Source organism: Pelobates fuscus, chromosome 5 (genome assembly GCF_036172605.1).
Source record: "Pelobates fuscus isolate aPelFus1 chromosome 5, aPelFus1.pri, whole genome shotgun sequence".
NCBI lineage: Eukaryota > Metazoa > Chordata > Amphibia > Anura > Pelobatidae > Pelobates > Pelobates fuscus.
In genome coordinates, this window is record NC_086321.1 from 338,428,529 (window position 1) to 338,454,650 (window position 26,122).

The following is a 26,122-nucleotide window of genomic DNA, read 5'->3' on the forward strand; positions in this document are numbered from 1 at the left end:
TTGATTGTACAGTTACATTGTTTCTTATAGTCAGTCTAAGGTGCACGGACGGCCATATTTTTAAGATTACATTTTTTTGTTTATGCTTGTTGATTTGTATTATCCTCTGCTTGTCTTGGGCATGGGGGGAGGGGAGGGGGGGGGGTTGTGTGTTGTGTTTTGTGTTGTATGTGCTGGATTAAAACTCTTAATCTTAATATCTTTTCAGAAAAAAATGTTTCTGTAGATGAAAAAATTGATGAAAAAAATGAAAATGGTGTGTCAGGCGATGAGCAAAAGCCCTCTGACATTTGTGAGAATGGTGAAAATGATGAGAAATCAGTTCTGCATTTATCTAATGGGGTGCAGGAGAATCTTAATGTCATGGAAGAAACGCCAGCGCCACCTGCTGTACAAGAGGAATCCTCACAAGAACTTGAATCTGGTCATACAGAGTCAGAAGGTGTGGCTCGCTTTTACTTGTCTGTTTTATAGACCCTGGATTATTGTGACGAGTCCCATTCATTAACATAAACGTTTTTTATTTTTTATTTTATTTTTTTAAAATCTATATAAACAGCTGGAAACTTACTGTGTGAGAGATTCACATTTTTTCAAATTATATTTTTTATTTCAGACCAAAATTTTCAGTTGTGGTTTAAAGTCTTCCAAAGCTGTACATACAGCATACCTGTGTGATAGTAGTTCAGGAGATCACTAAACAATATTGCTCACAAAATAGTGATGTGATTATGGAACTTAATGAACTTATGAACGGATTGTTCTCTTTAACCCCTTAAGAATCAAACTTCTGGAATAAAAGGGAATCATGGCATGTCACATATGTCATGTGTCCTTAAGGGGTTAAAGTGACATTCTAAGCTTCAAAAAAAATACTAGTGTGCCGTAGTTTGTCAGGAGTGCCCTTACACTGTCCCACAGTATGAAATTAGCTAAATTGCTCGAGACCATTAAATGATCTTCGCAGCCAATTAATTCTGTCCAAATAGGGCCTCAACTGATCTGTTGTGGCAGGGAAACATTTGCTATATCAGAGGAGTTTGCACGGACTGCTTGGAAACCAGGTCAAATTATTTGAAAACTGTTTTATTACTTGTGGGACAGCACCGGTGGGATGTCTGACACCATAAACACTAAAGCGTGTTTCAGTGGTTATGGTGCCTTTTAATGCCCTAATAAATCTGGCTCACATCCAGACCTGCTGCCCATCGTGACAAAGAACATTCAGCACCCTATCTACACTTTTCCACAAAATAGTTTACAATACGGGGTGTGTTTTTATTTATTTATTTTTTGTAATTGATCTACACATTCTCAAATAAAATGTCTTGTGTGAGAAAGATGGATACATAGAACTTTGGATGTGTACAGCATGACATGACCAGAGATAACACACACACACACACACTGTTCTTTCATCAGAATAATCTCTTTAAAGCGTGACTGCATTTGTAGATTTGTCATTTCTCTTTTTAATGGAATGTATAAACTTTGTTTTCTCCTGTTTTTTTAAAGTCCAGACAGAGACATTGCCCGCGACCAGTCCTGAGCTCTCAGAAACAAAGGAATCCTGTCAACTGGAAAACCCTGGGGAGACTGCAGCTGCCGACATCTCCACCTCTCCCTCTGATGACAAACCCGAGGAAAAGATGCAATCAATGCAAAATGATACCCAGGAGGCAGATACAGTAACAGGTTATTCTTCTATCAGATTACTTTCATCCTGCACTGCCTCGTTAAATATCATACAGGCTTGATATCTGTTCAGATATTTGCATTTTATAGCAAGTTATACTTCTGGAAGCTGCGGCTGTTTATACAGACTTGTTGGAAATACCTTTTTGCTTTGCATACTGTAGGTGTTATTTGGCCACACTATCCCAAGTTCTTCAGTTTAATGACTCCCACCCCAAAACCTTTATAGATGTGTTCAGCTCCCCTTTTCCTAAATAGACAATTGGTGTATTTAGTAAATATGCCATGTTCTCATACATGTCCTATGTAAAATTGTTCCTTCTCTTGTCGGTTTTGTTTATTCTGCTATCCAATAAGGTGGACTTGATAAAGAGAGGGGTGCTGTGAGCTTTTTGTGTGGCATCTATCCGTCTATCTCCACACACTCACACGCGGTTTGTTTTGACAATATTACCATAACATTCAATGACTAAACCCTATACCTACTAGCAACAGTCTTGTGCTTTTTCTGACTTTCCTATTCCAGTTTCTGCAACTGACATACTACTAGTGAGTGTGTGTATGTGTCTGTCACAAATCCGAAGGTGATCCAGAAAAAGTAAAAGGCTTCATTGTTGGACAAGTTTGACCCTGTACATATCAAAGTCTTGCTTAGGACTTGAGTATTTTAACATGTTAAACATGTCCAAGTAAAGGAAACTGTCACACACGTATAGGTTTGTGAGGTGGACTTCTTGATATTCAGTTCCCTCTTGCTTATTGCTATGTCCTTTGCACCTGGCAGTAAGCATTGTGTGAGAGGAGAAATGAAACCATGCTTTTATTTTATTTTTTATTTTTTTACTCCTCCTTACTTATGGCCTCTGTCTCGGTCTTGCCTTGTTTGAGCTGGATTGGGTTTTCAATTGCTGAATCTTAATATAAAATTAAACGAAAATTAAGCGCCATGTGAAAGAGCTTAGGGGATATTTCTTTCATTAATGGTTTTTGTATGCAAGACTTTCTTTCTGTGGCTAGTCGCCCATGTTTACCATTTTAATTATTTCCATGAATTCATATGGATTAGATTTTAGAATGCTAGTCTTTTAATCTGTGTAGGTCTTGTCCCTTTTGACCATATATACTGTTTTCAACTGGGTAAAATCGAGGTTTGTGAACCAAAATGCAAGCAAAGGTGTGTGTATATATAAAAAGCCTAAGAAGGAAAATTCAACTGCAAATTACAATATTCAGTAAGACCGCTTAATACTATGTTTGGGTTTCCTCATGGTATGGATAATACTGGTTAACCTTTCACCAGTTGGTAAAATATTATACAGGGCTCAAAATTTCCTCTTGCCATTAGCAAGTGAAAATTCTGCCCAGACAGCAGATTTTCAGCCCTGAAGAGTTGGCCGTTGACTCTCTAGGCATGCAGTGGCAGACACCAAAACCACTACACCTTAATATAGTGGGTTTTGGTGCATACTCCCTGGCTCTGCATTTTTTTCCAAATAAAGCCATGTTTTGAGCTGTTTTAGAGTCTTCACATTCAATGTCACCATTCACAACATAGTGCTGTGGATGCTTCTCATATAGTAGCATTGGAATCTTTGCTTCCCCATATGAAGCACCTGACTAAAGGCACTGTGAAAAGAGCTGTGCTTGTGCAGAGTGAACCCCAAGGGTGGAGATTTGTACACCGCTGGATTAAAGGCAAAACAAAAAGCATTGTTACTAAACTGCCAGCTTCTAGAGTGCTCAGGCATACTATAATCTCCAGGTAGTATGACTTCCTTAAAGGCTTACTCCAGCCTCCAAGACCACATCTGCATTTAGAACTGCTAATGGAGTAAGGAATTCTGAAATCAGTTGTGCTTGGGCCTAGTCATATGCCAGGTACACGTGACTTGGGCAACCTGGAAATCTGTTCTCTGCTGCTTAATCTTTAAAGGGACACTTCGGATCTCTAAAGCACTTTAGCTTGCTGAAATGCTTTGTGTGAAGAGGGTCTGTTTTGCCAACTTAAAATAGAAGAAAATTCTATAGAAATCTGCACTTAATATTTTCTTCTAAATTAACCTTGTTACACCACCCAGGCTGTCCGGCAACCATTCATGGTGCTTCATGGTAGTTTAGTTTGGAGGATCTCGAGGCATCCAATTGCTCATAACACCTTCAAAAACTTCTCATTTAGCTGCATTGGGAAGTCTGTGATTGGACAATCACAAAGTCTAGGCTTGGAAGAAGGAAATGGTTTGCAAAGGCTTCAGACCAGATATGCAGCTTTTGAAAGCTCTGTGTGTGTATACAATCTATCTCACTGTGAGAAAATGCATAACTAAACTGCAGGAGTGTTTTCATTTGGGGAATTTCTACTAAACAGGATTTTTGTTTTTTTGTTTGTTTGAGAAGTGGGTGTCCCTTTTAATTCTCATGACCGACCTACTCTGTTTAACAAGGGGAAGAAGCATGTATCTGCTCCCCTCCACTCCCTCTTTTCCTATGCTCAGTGTGAGCGCATGTGCTTAGAGCTGGTCAGTTCGGTACAAACGAATGCTTTTCTCTGAGAAGCATTTTATTGGACCTCAAAGAGGAGTGACATGGGATGGATACCAGTTAAGTTTAAGACTCCTTTGAATAGGACTTTCACAATTAATAATGGTGGGAGCTAGTTACTAGTGCCCAATATGGCATTGCTCAAATTTAAAAATAATATTAATATATATATAATTACAATGTTAAACAAAAATCTGCACACCAGTCAAGCCATACGACTTGCTTTTCCCACAGAAATCCCATAACTGCAGCGCAAAGGATTCTGGGTGGGCATATGCAAATTAGTTTAACAAGAATCACATTTTTATATGTATGTTAAAGGATTGGAGTAATCCTTTAATGTTTTTTTTTTTTATATATATATATATATATATATATATATATATATATATGATTCTTTAACATGCATAACGAGCTGTGAGTGGCTCTGGGTGGAATACTGCCTTTAACATACAAATATAATGCACAATTAGTTTGTGTGTGTTTATATTCTATGTTGTGGTTTTTAGAGAAATTATATTTAACTTTAATAACGTTGCACATATGCAGTTTGCATTTTATTCCATAGGGGTAGATTGCTGCAGTTTAAAATTTGAAAAAGCAACCTCCGATGATGATGATTTCTTTTGTCTGGGTTTTTCCCCTTAGCTGCGATGAAGCGGAATCCACGATCTGACCATTCTGCTAAATACAGTAGAGAACCCTGTAAGCCATTTTACTTTATTTGTTTAGCACCTTTTTTTTTTTTTTTTTTTTAAGACCATGCACAATATTGCCTTTTCAAAGCACAAAACTGATAGGTGCACTTGGCTGTTTGTGTAATGCTCTCTCTCTGTCTCCTACAATAATACGCCTGCCTTTGTGCTTTATGCTAATCCGAGACCAATTCGTAATCCATGCTCCCCTGTCAGATGCATTATGTACACGATTTCTCTAAAAGGACTCCTATAATCGCCCAATGAAGTAGTCTGGATCAATGCTTTCCTATGAAGCGTTGAACGCACGCTCGCTGCTTATGCTTATTAGGTCCTAAATGCTCCTAGATGTGAGCAGCGCTGAGGGAGTATCGAAGCTGCAAAATGGTGATTAAAAAGCTTTATTTTATTACGTTTATTGGAAAGGGTGGGGAACCTAATTAACCTAAAGAACCTGCATGTGTAACCAATATGTGTCACACAGCCATGAGCATAAACTATATTTGATGGCACTCTAGTCTGTGTTACCGGCTTATAGAGGTTTTTAAGTAATATGAATCATTGAAAATCAAATGGTATTTATTGCCATCTAGTAGATCTTAACAGTGGGCATACAACAGAGCCCAAAACTGCTTCCAGGCTGAATTTTTGCAATGTCTGTTGCACAAATGGCACTTTGTTTGCAAATTAAAGCACTTGTTTTTCTTTCTATACTGTTGTCCACATTGTCTACATCACTGTTTAGGCTTACTCATGATTATCATCAAGCCCTTATGCGATCCATTTAAAATGTACTTGGTGTTTGACTTCCTGTTTGTTTGTTTTTTGTGGGTTTTTTTTGTGAACATAAACATAATGTAACTATCTTTCATAATTATTTAGAAATGTTTGGAAGAATGTATTGACTATTAATTTATTTTGGTGTTTTTATATGTATGTATTTGTAAGCCAAGCGCTTAGAGCTCCTGTTTTAGTCTCTATGTATGCTGTTCCATTAATTTGTTTATGTAACATACTTGTGGCTAGATGCTTACTCTTGCTTTAGTGACCGTATATGTATTTGCTTCAGTGTCTAGTAATCATTTGTGCGTCATTGCCATCAGTTCTTGTCTGTCCGCTTATGTCTGTTGTTCTTCCACAGTATAAGTGTTTTATGGTACACACTTTGGAAATCTCAATGTTGGGGATGTGGATCTCTCTCCATTTCCTCATGATGTGCATGAAGTCATCAATTTTGTGCCAATTCTTACCCATCCTGTATTTCCAGTGGTTAGCCTTTTAGCACACCCTGCTTGTTCCTTTTATTGCTTCTTCTGTTATTAAAGTGGTTTATTTTCCAGTTTAAGAATTAGCAGAGCTCTACTTGTGGTTTTTAAAATAAAGACTACACCAACAAACCTAATCACAACAGTGAGTGCCTACAACTAGCTAAATTTTAAAGGGAATGGTTAATACATTTTAACATGTTTTTTGGGACTCTTCCTTAAAGGGATCCTCAAAGCACCAAAGCAAGTTAAGCGTAACGAAGCAAATTCAGCCTATGGCTCTATCCCTGTCCTCTCACTGCGCTATTCTTATCCTTTTTAAGCGTTCTCTTTTGTTTCGGTTTATGCAGTTCTAGCCACACCTCTACTAGTTGTGAGTCTGACTGTTTGAAGGGAAAAAAAGGTTTGATTTTTCAATCAGATCTGATATCACAAAGTGTTTACTTTGTCTTTAGCTCTGTTTATACTTGCATAGAGATGCCTCCTGCTCTGTTATTGGCCTGTGGGAGCCTTCTGTGTGTATGACTTAAAGTTGAACAGAGATAAGAGATTCTATATTAAACCTCTTGCAATAAAGGATGTTTTTAAGATTGGATCTCTTTAAAGCAAGTGTGTGAGTCACATGCAGTGGAGGTGTCTAGGGCTGCATAAACAAAGTGATCTAACTCCTAATTGGCAGAGAATTGAGCAGTGAGACTTCAGGGGCATGATCTATACACAAACTGCTGTATTAAGATAAAGTTGTCTTGGTGCTTAGTGTCTCTGTAAAAGACTGTAAAAATGGAGTTCAAATCAATTGTCTGTCAGAAATATTGGAACCTGTTTTTACAGTTTGTTGTAAAAGGGTGGATTTAACTCGAGTGAGTATACGCTTTTATTCTATTTATAGAGTTGTGGTGACTGGATCACCTCACAAACATTTATTTATTTTCCATTTGTCCAAGTTTTTTTAGCCTGTTCCCCAGATCTCCCTGTGAAAACGAAAACCTTGTCTGTTAGATTTGCTGTGAAAATGTCTAAAATGCTACTTTAGTGTAAGGACCTTGACTAGCACTTCTCGTTATCTTAAAGTGGCTTCCTACCATTTCAGATATGTATGAATTTTAACAAATATGCAGAACTGTCCTGAAGACTACATTAAGGGAAAACTATCTCAAATGATTATTCCAAGCATCATAATCGTTACAACCTGCTGTAGTAGTTATGATTTTTGGAGGATCCTTGCCCAGTTCCCCGGTAATGGGGCAAACCATTTAGTAAGTACCCACTGGGCTCAGACACCCGATTCCAGTTTTTACAGAAGCTGGCAGCCGATCTGATCTCCATCCATTGACTGAGCACGTCAGCTGACCACTCTAAGCTAATTAATAGCACACTGTGAGATTTTTTTTTTATAATTGACAGCCAGTCAGTAACTTTTGCAGCTCATACAGAAATCCAGGCAGCATGACTACTTCAAATCACTGAATCTGAACTGTTATAATGTGTCATACATGGGTGTGTTTTGTTGTTGGATTTTCCTTTTTAATTTATTTTCAATCTACTTGTTAAAGAGCCTAAAGCCATGGCTTGCACTGCACACTCTCCAGCTGCTGCCTCAGTGAGCCAGCTCTTGAAGGTTTTGGATGCAGTCTGTACTTTTTTTTTATTTTTATTTTTTCTCCTGGATGCTGAGAGGACTTCATAGAGCTGAAAAGTTGTAGGATGCACATTGTGAGGAGCAGCTTGCTGCTGCCACTCTGAGCCTCTCAATTGCTGATGATACCGTTGTACTTGGTATTCATAATAAAAGTGCTGTCGCACTAAAATACCTTTAGAGTTTTAGTTTATCAATATCGAGTACTGGACTGTCATGGTTGGAAGCCATTGTGGGAACTTTATAGTTCCCTTAGTGAGAACACTTTGGGGTGGAAGGGGGATAATCACTGAATACAATTTTTATTTTTTTCCCTTTATTTTATTTATTTATATAATTTTCTTTTTTAGTATGTTTCTTCTTTTTGACTTTAAGTTCTTTAAGGACTTTTTTGTTTTTTCTTTCTTTTTTTTATTTATTTTTCTTTTTTTTTTTTTTTTTTTTCCTTTCTTCCTATTTTGTTCTTGCAGTAACAAATACTTTGAAGAAAACAGATAATCCAGCTCCCAAAGCTGTGTCAATGGAATTGGACCCCAACAGGTTTAAGTGCAAGTTTTTGGATTGCTCAAAATCTTTTCGCAAAGCAAAACTGCTACATTACCATATGAAGTATTTTCATGGAGTTGAGAAAGCAGAGCATGATCAGTCCACTGTGACCAGACATATGCAAACAAGAGGCTCTTTAGCTCACGAAAAGGCCAGTCAAGACACTACAAAGAGGAGACGGACCACTTCTGGTTCTCTGCGTAAGCACATTTGCTTTTTGTCCTGTGGTTCCTTTTTAGTCATAGATAATGGTTCTACCGTAATCTTGTCATTAAAGGGACACTATACAGCAGCTTATCTTTGAACTTTAACTTGCACGCCATCAATAAAGCACAAGCAGTAATCTGGATTATTTACTAAACAGTGAATTGTAGCAAATAAGATAAACAAATTACAAACCTTTTAGGGTAAAATAGCAGAACTGCTATATAGCTTTAATTTTTTTCAGTAACTATACCACTTTGGGGCCTTTATAGAATGCCATTCATTTAAAAACAAAAAAACTTCATCTGCAGTCATTGTGTGTGCATTTTATTGTGTAGTTGCATCTGTAGTTCAAATGGATCATTGTCTGAGATTGCTGCAAACCACCTCTCACCATAAGCAAATCTTTCCCAAAACAGGGGTGCCCAGTGGCCCACCTTCTTTTTTTAGATGGTCGGTATGGTCTCTTAGTTGTTGGCCACATCCCTCTAGCCAACTCTACCTCATTAAAGGAACACTATAGTCACCTAAATTACTTTAGCTAAATAAAGCAGTTTTAGTGTATAGATCATTCCCCTGCAATTTCACTGCTCAATTCACTGCCATTTAGGAGTTAAATCACTTTGTTTCTGTTTATGCAGCCCTAGCCACACCTCCACTGGCTATTATTGACAGAGCCTGCATGAAAAAAAAAACTGGTTTCACTTTCAAACAGATGTAATTTACCTTAAATAATTGTATCTCAATCTCTAAATTGGACTTTAATCACATACAGGAGGCTCTTGCAGGGTCTAGCAAGCTATTAACATAGCAGGGGATAAGAAAATCTTAATTAAACAGAACTTGCAATAAAGAGCCTAAATAGGGCTCTCTTTACAGGAAGTGTTTATGGAAGGCTGTGCAAGGCACATGCAGGGAGGTTTGACTAGGGTTCATAAACAAAGGGATTTAACTCCTAAATGGCAGAGCATTGAGCAGTGAGGCTGCAGGGGCATGTGCTATACACCAAAACTGCTTCATTAAGCTAAAGTTGTTCAGGTGACTATAGTGTCCCTTTAAGTCACACACTGCTGTGAATAAGGTAAGGGCGGCTGTGCCAGGTAGAGGCATACTGCAAAAGGGATTCCTACATACAAATGGTGAATGTTAAAGGTCTTCTCTGCTTTGCTTAAGATTTTTATTTTTATTTTTATTTTATTTTTTTTACAAATTGGTACTCTGAAATTAGAAGTGTAAATTTTAGGTGTTGTCCCTTTATAAAGTTTGTATGTTGATGTAGATGAGGTTGGTAGTACAGCAACGCTAATGATGTGGTTGCAAAATTCAGCATACTTGGTAGACCTCTTAAGTCTAACATTAGATTGTCTTTTAACTATTTTTTTTTAAATATCTTAATTTATTGTAATTAACTGTGAGTCAGAACACAATGGGTGTAAATGTATTTCGCGAAAAGCCTGGTGATTAGAAAAATAAAGGTCTTCTGCAGATTACTTTATTCCTGTCTCCCTCCCCCATCTGCATATAAATTGTTATGCAAACCTGTCCAGTGAACAATATAGGTTGGTTACAGTAACTAAATTGGCACTGGTATAGCCCAACCATGTTTACAGTGATGAGCAGGACACTGTGTTCCTTTAAAAAGCAAACTTGATCTATATGCTGTGCTAGCCTAATTGCCAACATAGCCATAAAGTCTGCTTGGAGATCTGAAGCACCTCTACGTGCACCGTTCATACCTCAAGTAATGAGTTATCCTAGAGTGCTGGCGGGGTGACTGCATGCTGATTCAGTCTATATCACCAGCACAATGTATATATTTAATCTGTGATTGTAAAAAAGTGAAAGTCACTTTTGAGTTAACATTCAGAGGAGTAGAAACTGTTTTAATGCCAATATAAAAGGATAAGTAACTTGGTATACATTAATAAATCCCTTGTAGTTTTGGTTCTTTTTAATTCTGGACTTTAAAGTGAAATTTCCCTTCTATGGAATCGTTCATAAACACTATTGATCTCTTATTACATTAATAATTTATTTAAAGATGTATTCATAACTTGGGGGAATAAAAGCTAGGGTTATAGAAATGCAACGGCATTTTTTGTTGTATTATATATTTATTTTAATTGACCCTTTCTAACTTGGAAACTTGGTTTAGTTGCCTTCTAGTGCAGACCTGGCTGTGTAATTGGTTGTTTAAAGGTGGCACTCAAACCATACATACAGGACACTGCAGCGGTTCTGATGCTAAGCAGGCCCTGGTGCCGTCTTCTGGTTTAATATCAAAACTATGTATTGTTTTATATAAAAAGTATAATCTTTGTGCCTGCTAGCAGTCTCTGTCCCTTTAACAAATTAAAGAGCACTTTTATACATTTGTCAGTTTGGTCAATGTGGATGAGGATGTTTGAGCGTGTTGGTGTTTTTTATAAATAATAAACGGAAAATGGCCAACCATCTCTGTGGGCAGGGGGAAAAAAGGAAACTTGCACTTTTGACTTGGATTAAAATTGGTATTGAAATCCACCGTAATAAAATTCCATGGCAAGTGAAAAGCGATTTTTGATCTATAGTAAAGAAGTTCGGTCTCTGATTTTTCAGTTGATCGTGCGTTTTTCAGTGTACCATAACTTTTTTTTTTTTACTGCTGTATCAGTAAGAACCGATCTAATTCTCATCCCTAAACAAAGCACATATTCATTACTGAAAATGTACTCTGTACATTTTTAGAACTACGATAATGGAGTCCAAAAGGTGGCAATGGAACATGTGAAATAACTTTATTTTCCTACATTAGTTTAGTAAAATATATCGTAACAAGAACATTGTTTCTGTAGCATTTCTTTAACTCCATTTTCAAATGGGTTGTTTTTTTGGTATATCAATTTCCTTACAATTTTCAGAATTGGCATTCTATTTCAATTGAAGGTAGTGCTGTGAAAGGTAATTGGCTTTTATTTTATTTTATTTTTTTAATTCTTTATTTTTGCGTGCAAGAGACATACAGTTAAAAGTACATTTGCTTTGTCCCAACGGCATATACTCATTGTTAGGCAAAAATCGTTAAGTTGGGAGGCATTGCATGAAGAAACTGCAAATTTTTATATAATAACACGAAGTATAGTCGAGTAGGTGTCGTTTGTATGAACACGGTGCTGTCAGTTAGAGTGAGTCAGCGCTTTAAGTCAGTCTTCCCAAGCCATCAGGACCAGGAGTCCCTACGTGTGTATAAGTAGTCGAGTGTTGTGCTGCGTGTGCGTGTGGGGCCTTGTGTAAGCGTCTGGTGCGAGCAGGTCTCCCCGGTCTGTGTGCACGTGAGAAGATATGTCTGCTGCGTGGGGGTATGATATTGTCCTCTTGCGCATTTTTATTGACAAGGACGCTATCAAATCCCAGGCTCTCGGTGGTCTCGACACGACAAGGGAGATATAGACACTGTAGTAATTAAAGTGTAGTTAGCGTCTCTGGGTGTCTCTGAACCGGCCCAAGATGACTGCTGTCTGTATATACGGCCTTGTAGCTTCGGCTGGACATGGAAGAGTCCTGATAAATGGCCGGTGTGCTGTCACAGTGTATGTATACTCTGTGGGGTTGATACGCAGGTTATGTGCAGTCCTCTTTTGTTCCGTTTCGTGGTGGCAGTAGCTTGTGTACGTGAGGTATGTCCGCCCATTGTCTCCTTGGATGGCAGCTCGTTTTGTGCCGTCCTCTGCCTGCCGCGTGTCGGCGGTCGTGGCGTGTCGCTTTTTGGGCTGTTGCTGGACAGGGGTTGCTATGTGGTAGGTTGGTGGGGGACGCAGTGTTGTGACTTGGGCTCCGGCCCCTCGGCTCCATCAGAGGGCAAGTACCTCTGTCTCTGGCGCCGGTAGCGGTGTCTGCGGTGCCGCCATTTGCTTTGCGTTTCCCCCCTCCGCCTCAGAGTATAAAGGTCTTTTTAGGGGCCTCACGCTGCTGGGTTCCTGGCCTGTCCGTTCAGCTGGGATCAGCGGACTGTTCTGGGCTCTGTGGCTGGGCTCGGACATTCGTGGCCTCCGCCATCTTAGATTTAGGCTTTGGGCCTTCGTTGCGGCTTGGACTAAAACTCAGTGAGCAAGCCTCTCCCCGGTTCCGGCAGCCCTTATCCATCGAGGGTCGCAGTTATGGGTGAGGTTATGTGAGTAAAATCTTAGTTTAACCCCTTAAGGACACATGACATGTATGACATGTCATGATTCCCTTTTATTCCAGAAGTTTGGTCCTTAAGGGGTTAAGGGGATTATAGGGTCGTTGTGTGCAGGAGCTGAGCTCCCCTGCGACCGCTCAGCTCGGCGACCCGGCCCCGCCCCCGGTAATTAGTTTTTAATATTAAAAGCATTGTTTCAATAGTTAAAGGGACACTATAGTCACCTTAACAACTTTAGCATAAGGAAGCGGTTTTGGTGTATAGAACATGCCCCTGCAGCCTCACTGCTCAATCCTCTGCCATTTAGGAGTTAAATCCCTTTGTTTATGAACCCTAGTCACACCTCCCTGCATGTGCCTTGCACAGCCTTCCATAAACACTTCCTGTAAAGAGAGCCCTATTTAGGCTTTCTTTACTGCAAGTTCTGTTTAACATTTTCTTATCCCCTGCTATGTTAATAGCTTGCTAGACCCTGCAAGAGCCTCCTGTATGTGATTATAGTTCAATTTAGAGATTGAGATACAATTATTTAAGGTAAATTACATCTGTTTGAAAGTGAAACCAGGTTTTTTTTCTTTTCATGCAGGCTCAGTCAATCATAGCCAGGAGAGGTGTGGCTAGTGCTGCATAAACAGAAACAAAGTGATTTAACTCCTAAATGGCAGTGAATTGAGCAGTGAAATTGCAGGGGAATGATCTATACACTAAAATTGCTTTATTTAGGTGACTATAGTGTTCCTTTAACTGAAAAATGACAGCTGTCTTGTCTATGTACAGCATGTCAAATAAACCTTTACATTTTGTGCCCATGTGGTTGCCAGTGAATGTTGACCAACACATGAGAGGTTTAGTCAGAAATGCTAGTTACAGGATACCGGTTGCTGGTTTTTTTTTTTCTGTAGGAAAAAGGCAAAACTACTTAAATACAGATGACATTTAACTTCTTATCTGCCCCTTATTCAGACACCTCACTTCAGTTGTCACTTAGAAGTTCCCCGCAAGACAAGCTAAATGAAAGGAGGCGGCATTCAACACCTGCTTCAAATAGTACTCACTCCCACCGTCCATCCCTCAGGGAAAAAAGCAAGGAGAATGAGATCCAAAAAGCTCATCGTAAGCCAGAAAGGCTGTCAGATGGAGGTAAGCATCATGATGAAACTGTAGTATTAAAGGTTTAAACTGGAAGTGCTCAGGAATGTGTAACTTTTAAAATGGTTTACGCAAGTCACATTATAGTATACCTTTTCTCATCACTTAATAGATTGGATGTGTGAAGCTCCAATAGTGTTCCCCACCCCCTCCACTCGTCCAATAGTGTTCCCCACCACCTCCACTCGTCCAATAGTGTTCCCCTCCCCCTCCACTCGTCCAATAGTGTTCCCCACCCCCTCCACTCATCCAATAGTGTTCCCCACCACCTCCACTCGTCCAATAGTGTTCCCCTCCCCCCTCCACTCGTCCAATAGTGTTCCCCTCCACTCGTCCAATAGTGTTCCCCTCCACTCGTCCAATAGTGTTCCCCTCCCCCCTCCACTCGTCCAATAGTGTTCCCCCCTCCACTCGTCCAATAGTGTTCCCCTCCCCCCCTCCACTCGTCCAATAGTGTTCCCCTCCCCCCCTCCACTCGTCCAATAGTGTTCCCCTCCCCCCCTCCACTCGTCCAATAGTGTTCCCCTCCCCCCCCTCCACTCGTCCAATAGTGTTCCCCTCCCCCCCTCCACTCGTCCAATAGTGTTCCCCTCCCCCCCCTCCACTCGTCCAATAGTGTTCCCCTCCCCCCCCTCCACTCGTCCAATAGTGTTCCCCTCCCCCCCCTCCACTCGTCCAATAGTGTTCCCCTCCCCCCCCTCCACTCGTCCAATAGTGTTCCCCTCCCCCCCCTCCACTCGTCCAATAGTGTTCCCCTCCCCCCCCTCCACTCGTCCAATAGTGTTCCCCTCCCCCCCCTCCACTCGTCCAATAGTGTTCCCCTCCCCCCCCTCCACTCGTCCAATAGTGTTCCCCTCCCCTCCCTCCACTCGTCCAATAGTGTTCCCCTCCCTCCACTCGTCCAATAGTGTTCCCCTCCCCCCCCCTCCACTCGTCCAATAGTGTTCCCCCCTTCCCTCCTATAGTGTCCCTTAGAGCCAACAGTTGGCTTGTTACTTGGCAGTTTCTGAACAAGGAAAACAAACCTTAGTTACACTTGTGTTTGATAAGTATACTCTTTAAAGGAGAATGACCTTCAAATAACGTAGAGTAGATGGTGCTTTTCCAAGCATGCTAGGCCGATGGGGAACATTAACTGGTATGCCCTGTCTTTAAAATCTATGGTCAGTCCTTGACTACCAATATTACAGGACTTTGGTGGCTTTCATTAAATTTGGCGTACCCTATATTGAAATATCTGTCGACCTTTTCAAAAGATCAAAGTAGGAGTAGTTGTGTGTTTTTTGTCTCTTGCTCCTCCCTCCCATGTGCAGTAACACCGATCAGAGCAAACACCAGAGAAAAGTAAACCTGGGAAATGGTCTCCTTTTACTATAGTTTGATTTATTAAAATAATCATGATCATAGAACTTTCTTTTCACAGTTAATGACAAGGAAAAGACAAAAGAAAAGTCAAAAGATTTATTAAACCTTAAATCCAAGAAGAAGAAAAAAAAGAAAAAGAGATCGAAGTCTGGTAAATTTATTTTTGTCTCTTGCGTGGGGAGAGTTGAATAAAATATCCCGCAGCTCTGGCCACTTCCCGTATAGTCTTATGTATTTTTAGTAATGCTCTTCATCACTTTTATCATCTTCGTGTCCCCTGGTACATAATTTAAGAAATTGCTAAATTTTGCTATTTTTATTTTATTAAAGTTCTATAGATTTGATAAATTATACTAGTGCGGTGTGTAAAAGATTTTACAAACATTAATGCAAATGTGTACCATGACAGGCACATTCGGTGGTACTTGGAGATCTAGCACAATAGAGAAGGTAAAGTAATCAGATCTTGGTGAAAACCTGCCACCACTTCTCTGACCCACAGCTACCTCGCTGGGATCTCCTTACAGAGTGGATATTACACTTCTTTAACACCTACCTCAAGTCTGCCCTTGGTCCATCTGCAGAATTCACTGATCTGCACTGCTTGGGGATGCTCCCACAAACCGTGCTAAACTACATAATGACACCCACACACTGGCTTCTAAGCAAACATCCTATACTCCATAGCCAGTGCTGGGTGGAGAGCAGAAGGACTGCCTGCAGGTGGTCGTTTTGGGTTTTTTTTTTTCTGCTCCAGTCAATGGAAGAATTGTTTCACTAGTGGGAGAAACCTCTATTACTAAATAGGCTTTTCTCTCAATCTATAAATTTACTATAAAAAAAAAAAACTGCCAGCACAATGCATAGATTAAATGTTATGCTCTTTTAAAATAAAAACATTTTGGGCATAATGGCTGCCCTTTTAATGATTTGTACGGAGGCACAAACATGCACCGTAGTGACACTTTTATGTTTTTGATTTCTGTTGAGCCAAAGTGCACATAGAAGTTTTTTTTTTTTTTTTATAATTCTTTATTTTGTCAATGACAGACATATGTAGGTTATGCATTTATATGGCTTGCGCAGAAGCCTTAAAAAAGTACAAGTGGTTTACATAATCAGCCATTCAGATCATACGTATTAAACATCTGTCTGTCATCGTTTTTCGATATTAAAGTATGAACAACACTTAGGAACAGTGATAACTTTAGCTTACAACTTTTGATCAAATAACAATTTTACAACATTAACGTTCTGTTGCAATGGTGCGGGTGTGTTGAACATATAGGCCGAGTTACCGGTGAGTTCGGCCTAGAATTGAGGGAAGGGGTGGTGGAAAACTGTTGGTCGGAAGGAGGGGGGGGGGGTGGGGGGGGAGGAAAAGGTGGTCTTGGATGTCACTTGTGACTACTTAGTCGTCCGTGTAATTATCCCATGGTTCCCATACCTTTGTGAATGCTTTCATGGTGCCTCTCGTTTGGGCCGTTAATTTGTCCATGAGATGGCACTCTTTGATTTTGTTGAGCACCGTGGACAATGGTGGGGGGGTGGGCTGCAACCATGTTTGGGCCAGTGCCTTTCTTGCAGCTAGCGCTATCTTGTTAAGTAATTGTTGTTCTTGTCTGGGCAAATCGCCAAGGGGTCTGGCTAGGAGGAAGGTCCAGGGGTCTAGGCCTATTGGTCTATTTAAAATCTGCGATACAAGCTTCTGGATGTTTTCCCAGTACATTTTTATCGTGGGGCAATACCACCACATGTGTGCATAAGTCCCCTTCTCTCCGCAGTTATGCCAACAGAGATCTGTGGGTGTTTTCTTCATGTGATAGAGTTGGACCGGGGTAGTATACCATCTGAGCATCGTCTTATATGCCTGTTCTTGCATCGTTACACAGATGGAGGTTTTGGCATTAGCTTCCCAGATATCCTGCCAGTCTATACCCTCTAGGGTCTCCCCCAAGTCAGTTTCCCATTTAACAGTGTATTGCAGGGTCCCCCATTCCCGTGTGGTGGAACAGAGGTGGGAGTACAGCTGGGTGATTAAGCCTCTTTGATATTGTTCCGCTAGGCAGATGCGCTCAAAGAAGGTTGGAGTGGCAAAGTGCACATAGAAGTTTGATTTAGCAATATAATCCTCACAGTAGGCTATGTTGCTTATTTAACCCCTTAAGGACCAAACTTCTGGAATAAAAGGGAATCATGACATGTCAGACATGTCGTGTCCTTAAGGGGTTAAAGTGGGACTATAAAACTTCACGTAATTTACAAAATTATTCTGAGTAACTGCATGGGTAGAATAATCCCTACCAAGTATGTTATGTATGTACAGGGACAACCTAATCCAGTAATTAAACTTTTCCACTCTTAATAATGCACTGGTACCAGTGAGACCAAAAATGTAAATGGTTTAACTTGCATAGTCCTGGGCAACTCTGTTAACCCCTTAGTGACCAGATCATTTTCCAATTTTCTTACCATTGAGGACCAGGGCTGTTTTTTAAATTTCTGCGGTCTTTGTGTTTAGTTGTAATTTTCCTCTTACTCATTTACTGTACCCACACATATTATATACAGTTTTTCTCACCATTAAATGGTCTTTCTAAAGATACTATTTTCATTAGATCATATCACTTATTATAAACCCCCAAAATCTGTTATGCAACTACAATCGCTAAAAAACACCCTTGCTAAATAGTTTCCAACTTTTGTCCTGAGTTTAGAAATACCTTGCAAGTTATAGGGCTAGAAGTAAAAGTACGAGATATATTTAAAATGTATCAATAGTGACATTGTAACACTGTTATCTGTCATAAATCTCTGAATCACACCTCACATGTACACATTTCTTTAACTCCTCTCGACCGCGGACGTATCTGGTACATGGTGCCTGGCAGTGAGGCAGAGCATCGGAAGGGAATTGGGCAGGCTTCCGATGCTCTGCCTGTGCTGAATGCCTCGAGGGGTCGAGGCACTCAGTGAAGATTAAAATTGGGAAAAAATAAAATTAACCCCTTCCTCTCCCTCCATTCCCATGTACTTAACCGATCGCTGCCGTTCCCCCGCCGGCGATCAGTGTTCTTCTCCACTAGGGGGACTGTCTGACAGCACAGTCTCCCCTATTACATGGCCGCAATAGGCGTCCATAGTGCTGCCAGCACTTGCTGGTGAGAAAAGTTTTTGAAAAAAAGGTTTTAAATTAAGTTAATATAAAAATAAATCTGCTGAGCGGCTGGCAGCGGTCCCTGGGGTTCAGTGGGGCTGCTGAGCAGCGAGGGAGCAGTGATCTCCTACCTCAGCTCCCTCGTGCGCTGCGTAGTGATGCCAGAGCCGGAGTGACATCATATTCCGGCACCACTGCTGTGTGCGTAAGGGAGCCGAGCATAAAGATCGCTGCTCCGTCGCTGCCGCCCAAAGCCATTTTGTCGGAACCCCAATTGTGTTTTTATGGAACACCAATTGGGAAACGTTGGTCTGGGCTGTCAGGCAGTCCCTCCAGACAAGGAGCCACACAGATTGCCGGCGGGGGAATGGCAGCGATTGGGGTAAGAAATAGATTTGCCGAGGTCCTTAAAGGGACACTCCAGGCACCCAGAACATTTCTGCTCGTTGGAGTGGTCTAGGTGCCAACTCCCACCTCCCTTAACCCTGCAAGTGCAATTATTGCAGTTTTTACAAACTGCAATAATTACCATGCAGGTTTAAGTCCTTCTCTATTGGCCGTCTATCAGACAGCCACTAGAGGGACTTCCGTGTTCTTAGAATACGAAAAAGTGTTAAACGACGCTGGACGTCCTCGTTCTATAGGAGGACCTCCAACTTTGCCGAAATCCCCATAGGAAAGCTTTCCTATGGGGAGGCTTGTGCGCGGCCATTGGGGGGTGGGAGGGAGAGGGGCACTGTAGGGTCCTGCAGTGCCAGGAAAACGATTGTTTTCCTGGCACTGGAGAGTCCCTTTAAGGAGTTAAGTTTGGTATTTGCCAAAAAATAAGAATGTTGTAACCCTTGAACGACAATATGGATTGATATACCAACTTCAAAAGGTAGTCTATTCCAGTGTTTCCCAACCCAGTCCTCAAGGCACACCTACCAGTCCAGGATTTAAGGATCTCACCTAGTTTTGTCTAAGGTGGTTTTTCTTTTTTTTTCTAAAAACACCTTAGACAAAACTGGGTAATCCTTAAATCCTGGACTGGTAGGTGTGCCTTGAGGACTGGGTTGGGAAACACTGGTCTATTCAACTACCCCAAAATGAAATGGCCCTGCCTCATATTTATATTTGGGTTTTACTAGAGTTGAATAGACATTTTCTGGTGCATTGAATAAATCAAATGCCTATTGATGTATGGACATACAAAAGGTTTTGTTAGACACCTCTAACAAATCTTCATTTATTCAACGCCGCTAAAATGATTTGTGCACAAGTCTAGAATGCAACAATGTTTGAAGACATTCCCTGCAAAATGCAATGTTGTATCTGTATGTGTTTAAAATAAATATATGGGGTGGCGACAAGCCGCTTAGGCCATATACTAAGGCCGCAGACGAAATACCGACCCGAACGAAGACGGAACACACCCCTGAAGACACCTGGCCCCCACCCCTTGCCCCTGGCCAGCCGACCGAAACCCGACATACGCACGGGTGGGCAGGTATAGAGAGAACACCCCATCCCCCGGGCTTCATGCCACCAAGCCCAGACCTTCCCTACGGTACCACTCCCCCCCAACTCCCCAGTACACCCATATGACGGCTTGCCCTCGAGATCAGTACACGGCCCAGACCGTACTTAAAAGGCCCCCAGGCACAACGGGAGACAAGCAGCCCCCCACAAGGGGAAACCCAGAGCCCGACCGAAAACCTGATGCGCAAACGACTACAGCCACTGCACTCACCAAACCGCACAGGTGACAAAAACGATATACCGATCAAAGGGCAACCACAACCGAAGGGATAAGACTGGAAGCAAAGCCCACCAAACGCAACCCACATCCACCACTGAAACCACCCCTTTCCCTTCTGTGCCCCCTCTCTACCCGAACCCAACTTGACCTGAACAACCAAACGCTAACAATGGAACAGCCAAAACCAGAGGAGTAGATTACACACCTCTACCCCCCCTTCCACCCAACAGACCCCATGACTGCACATCCCAGTTCACCCCCACCCGATATAAAATTGTGCAAAGAGACACACATGTTGGGCGTAAGATACATCCTGAACCGTTTGTAAACCGCCTGCACCACTATCACTACTGGAAACATAGCAACGATGTTAAGCGCAACACTGTAAATGATGTACCAACATGTTGTTTATCTGTCTGTTACACCATCTATGCACCATCAAAAATAAAGAATTTACAAAAAAATATATATATATATATATATGGGGGGCGGGGCTGGACGGTCGCAAGTGGGACCAGCTCCTGCAATCTAGGAACCTGTAAGCCATAAAACTATGATTTATTTTTACTCAAAAAACGTCCGGCAACGGCGACCCTCATCGAGCAGAGAGCACTGGATCCAGGGCGAGGCTGGCTCTGAGTATTAGTCCCTTGGAGGAGAAATCTTCACTGTTACAGTCGAGGCCTACTCCGGCGGTGAGTGGACCGGTAGGGGACCGGTAGGGGTGATCCCAGTCCTCACCCTCAGGCACCGACCACCGCAACACAACTAAGGCACAGCGGCATTGTCACCACGACCCGCAACCCAGGCGCTGCAACTAAGATGGCGGAGGCCATGTGCAACAGTGCCAAGACCAGAGTGACCAAAGGCTACTCTCCCACATCGGCAGTAACCAGTACAGATCACAAGCACCATTGGATCCGACTTCTACTACAGTCAACCACAAGCACGCACCCTCATACTCTAACAAGCTACTCTCCTCCTGAGACTCACCACAAGACCGTGGCTATGTCTCAGACAGGTCCGAAGCAGGCAGCGAAGAGGGAGGCATAGCAGGCCAGCGCATAGCAGGCCACTGGATCATAACCCGCGACACTCCACTCTCCAGACGCACCGAGATCCAGGTCTATCATGCCGGGTGCTGCACACCACTCCTGGACTGCCGTACAGCGCCTACCCACCGACCGCTCAACACACAGCCGACCTGCAGCGGCAACGCACTCAGCCCAGAGAGGGCATAGGCTAACCAGAGACACACGAGGACACTTAGATAACGTGCCATACCGCTATCGATCTACATTCTACACACAGGGCACAATCGTAATTTCCTCTGTCATATTGAATCTGCCTTAATAGTCTTGTATATGCATGTTATGGCGGTCTGGGGGGGTGAAATTTTTCCTCTATCATTTGAAGCACATACCCCGCTAAATGCAAATAGTGTATATTGCCTACCAATAGGTTATAAGCTAAGAGACTAACACTACCTTTGTGTGATCTGCTCATAGAACCAATATCTACATATTGTTATTAACTAGCTGTGATTAACAGATACTACCTACAAATAGTATGTTCCAAACATGAATACCCTCATTTCAAATATAAAATTGTGCAAGCGCTACCATATGCCCCACTGTTGCAACTGTTTTCGAAAAGGCATGTGGATTGCCGTATGCATGTTTGTTATATACATAAGCACTGCAAAAAAATTAAGTTTGGCCAAGATAGATAAAATTGGCTGCAAGGATAGTACCAGCTTTCCGAGATAAAAATAAATAAATAAAAAGCTGTTCAATTTACAGGTCTTGCATGCCAAATAGTAATGCACACCTAGAGGCGTCACAAACAAAATAAAAAATTCTACATATAGAGGCTTAATGTTAATATGCTTAAAATTGGGATAATGTAACTACGGGTGGACTAAATCCACACTCATGCTCACTAAACAAATGGCAAATTTGCTCATGTCCTTTTTAGGTACAAAATGGCCATTTTCATGAAAAGATTAAAGGAGCACTATAGGGTCAGGAACACAAACATGTCGGGGTTAAAACCACCATCTAGCTAACTCCCTTTGCCCCCTTAATATAGTAACCTCTTACTTGTATTCAAGTCTGCAGCTCCTTACATGTCCCTGTTTCCTTTAGACCTGCCCATTGCCTGCTGACCTCAGCAGAAGTGGTAGCGTGATCCAATCACAATGCTTCCCCATAAGATCGGCTGAGACTGACAAAGAGGCAGATCAGGGGTAGAGCCAGCACAATTCAAACACAAACCTGGCCAATCAGCATCTCCTCATAGAGATGAATTGAATCAATGAATCTCTATGAGGAAAGTTCAGTGTCTGCATGCAGTGGGAGGAGATACTGAATATTTGGATGCATTTTAGGCAGCCATGATCCAGGAAGGATCTCGAACAGCCATATGAGGAGTGGCCAGTGAAGTTATCACTAGGCTGTAATGTAAACTCTGCATTTTCTCTGAAAAGACAGTGTTTACAGCAAAAAGCCTGACGGTAATGATTCTACTCACCAGAACAAATGCAATAAGCTGTAGTTGTTCTGGTGACTATAGTGTCCCTTTAATTGTCTATGTCATAAAAATGCTATAACACTAGTTTAACCCCTTAAGGACCAAACTTCTGCAATAAAAGGGAGTCATGACATGTCACACATGTCATGTGTCCTTAAGGGGTTAATAAAAAAAAAATTCAAGTTGGAATCATATACAAAACTTTTTTATTTTTTGGTCCATGTGTTTCTAATTTTGTATTCCTTACAACTTAAACCTCATGGCTTTGTTTAAATTCCTAGAGCTCTCTGGTAGTGAAGAAAACATTGATATATCAAAGGAGCTGTCTCCCAAGAAATCCCCTCCTAGTAAACCAAACAATGACTATAAAGCCCAGTGTCCTTTAAGAAATCCACCACTAAGAAGTTCTGATCATGGAAGACGAAGAGATACTGCCAAATTAAGTGGTAAGATACTTTGGGTTTCAGAGGGGATGTGTTTTGTAACCATCAGCGCAGTGTGCTGTCATACATTGTATATAGTTATACACCAGCTCCAACTGATCACCATGTAGGCTAATCACTTAAAAGCAGTTTCTGAATAGCTTTAGAGTCCTAGATCCACCATAAAACCCACTAAGTTCTCCCCATTTGCCCACAATTTATAAATTGACCATTGTAAACATAGCTACATATTCTGGCAGAATAGATACCCTAACAGTACAGCTGAGTGCAGCAGGTTAGACACTATGCACTAGAAAGGGGCCCAATCTTTCAAATTCTTATCCTTGTTATTTTAAACAGATGAAGATACATTAAGTGATTCCTGTACTGAATCTCTGCTTTGGAGTGATGATGATTACAATGAAGAGATTGATGTTACAAATGCTGATGAAGATTTGGAGGAGGAGGAGGAGGATGATGATGATGATGATGATGAAGAAGGTGATTGTGAAATTGTGCGCTGCATGTGTGAAGTACAGGAAGAGAATGACTTCATGATTCAGGTATTTATATATTTACCATCTGTTTCTTACAATTCCAATTTAAACCGTTATTAGAGGAAAGTAAAAACCAAAAGTCAATATTCTATTCGAACTCACCAAGCACTGTGGAAGTAGGTAGTACATGGAGTATCATGGGGCAACCTCTGTGACAAGCTGTCACTTCATCATCCTGTACATGTTTGCTGCAAATTGGTTTTGCAAAGCACTATTTTACTGCTGGATTGTGGGGAAGTTTGATTGGCAACTGAAACAGAACCTTGCTTTAATCTAGTCTTATTGTGAACTTTTGTCAATCAGACTATGTAAGAAAAAAGTTGTCCCTACAAAAAATAAAGATTTGGAAATATGGAGTTATATAGAAGCAAATTGGTTAACATTTATTTTTGATGACTGCTGCTTTTAAAAAGTTTGTGTGATTGATTACAACAAGCATTACCCACAGAATATAGTTTAGATATTTTAGATTGTGTTGTATACACTCATCTTAACCAGCTCTCTGGCGCAATGTCACTCGACATTTGGTAACAAAGGCGTCCACCTCTCGAAATCCATTTTATCGAAATATTTCTCTTTTGGCATTAGTCTGTTTTCGGATCATTATTCTTTTATCGAATATGGTTATTTGCTTAAATTAATTTTAGTTTATAGATCATGCCCTGCAGTCTCAGCGCTCCGTTATCTGCCACTTAAGAGATAAATCACACTTTGTTTATATAGTCCTAGTCACATCTCCCTGCATGTGACTTACACAGCCTTCCTAAACACTTCCTGTTTACGCTTCTTTTATTCTTCTGCACTGTTAATAGCTTTCTAGGCCCTGCAGGAACGGAACCCCCTGTGTGTGAATGAAGTAGAATTTACAGAGCAGAATATAAAAACGTCTAAAGTTAGTTACATCTGATGGGGATTTTTTTTTTTTTAAAGTTTCATTTCCAATGTAGGCTATGTCAGTCTCAGCCAGGGAGGTGTGGCTAGGTCTCTGTGGACCGTAACCTAAGTGATTTAACTCCTAAATGGCAGAGAATAGAGCAGTGAGACTTCGCAGGCAAGATGTATACACAAACTGTTTCATTAAGCTAACATTTTTGCTATAGTTTACTTTGACTATGGTTTCCATAAAAGTCAGAATTCAGAGTAAATGTCATATCAAATGTCAAAATGTCAAAATAGCAAAACAGGAAAAAAAAAATCTTTAAGTTGCGCTACTCTGGCCTTAAAGTTATAATTCATGCTTCTTCTTTAGTAAATAACCATTTAAGAAGATTTATTAGGAAATGTTGACATCTGCATTTAATGCAGGGCAGGGTTGTGGAATTTGTATTTATTTTTTTCTTCCTTCTGCCAAGGGCCATTTAGATATTTATAACTTCTTTCATGGACCATATAAAATTATCAACTTAGAAATTGGCCTGCCATATTTGGTCAAACATTTAACTCGCCTCTCTTGGCTGCAATATCTTCTCATTGGTGATGCACGTGATGTTGACTAGTATCGATGATGTTGCTACTAGCAAGTGCTGCCTGGCTGCGACCCACGATCACGTAACTACACCCATTATTAAGCTGCTTGTCCGCGCCAAAGGCTGGCAGGGCTGTCTTACTAGTATTCTAGACCCTGGGCAAAGCCGCTTATATTTATTGCTTCTTCCAACTAAAGACAGCAGATACATGTGCAGTGTCGGTTTGTGTTGGGGGGGAGGAGGAGGAGGAGCGGGCGGTAGGTAGGTTATCGGGAATTTTTTTTTATTATTTATTTTTTTTATAACTATAGTGCACTAGCATAGCTTTTTTTTGTTCTATTGAATGATCTATCGGAAGCCTGATATGCTTTCTGTGGCATTTGCAAATCGCTGTAGAAACTTATTATATTGTGGCAGAGACCTCTACTTTTTTTGCACCATCATCTATACCAGTGTTTGCCAAACCTTTTAGGTTCTTAATATTTCAGTATTTTTCCAAGGCACCAAAAGTCAAAATTTCTAGGTTGTATATATGTACAGCGCTCCAGCATTTACTGGCACTATAGTGTAATGTACAGCAGGGCTTGACAAATTTGCGTAGAATCTAGGATCCAGCTAGAAATGTTAGGAGCCAGAGAAATCATCGCCACAAATACAATTCTTAAGGTGACACTATAGTCACCAGGACCACTACAGCTTAACCCCTTAAGGACGCAAGACGGTTCAGGACAGTCATCGGCATTTTCCCCTTGCCGACCGACGACGGTCCTGAACAGTCCTAAATTTAAAATGTACTTACCCGATCGCCGTCGTTCCCCCGGCGGCGATCGGCGTTGCTCCCGGTGTGGGGAGACTGCCTGCAGCCCAGACAGTCTCCCCATGGCGGATTAGGACCCCTGGGGCCATGTGATCGCCCAACAGGGCGACCACATGGTCACAATAGGTGTCCTAGTCTCTGCCTGCAGGGGGACTGTCTGTGCTGACAGGCAGTCTCC

At 41.3% G+C, this 26,122-nt stretch overlaps 1 protein-coding gene across 5 annotated transcripts in view; it reads left to right on the forward strand.

Annotated features, from left to right (window-relative positions):
- PHF20 (PHD finger protein 20) overlaps positions 1 to 26,122 on the forward strand; it is a 71,896-nt gene that overhangs the window by 24,152 nt on the left and 21,622 nt on the right. For 2 of the 5 annotated variants that reach the window (XM_063455765.1, XM_063455767.1), the window contains 8 exons: positions 209 to 442; positions 1,516 to 1,695; positions 4,882 to 4,938; positions 8,300 to 8,575; positions 13,702 to 13,878; positions 15,311 to 15,403; positions 22,964 to 23,128; positions 23,465 to 23,667. In XM_063455765.1, the coding sequence (XP_063311835.1) occupies positions 209 to 442; positions 1,516 to 1,695; positions 4,882 to 4,938; positions 8,300 to 8,575; positions 13,702 to 13,878; positions 15,311 to 15,403; positions 22,964 to 23,128; positions 23,465 to 23,667 (1,385 nt within the window). The remainder of the gene's footprint in view (positions 1 to 208; positions 443 to 1,515; positions 1,696 to 4,881; positions 4,939 to 8,299; positions 8,576 to 13,701; positions 13,879 to 15,310; positions 15,404 to 22,963; positions 23,129 to 23,464; positions 23,668 to 26,122) is intronic. The other 3 variants (XM_063455768.1, XM_063455766.1, XM_063455769.1) reach the window with 3 other exon arrangements.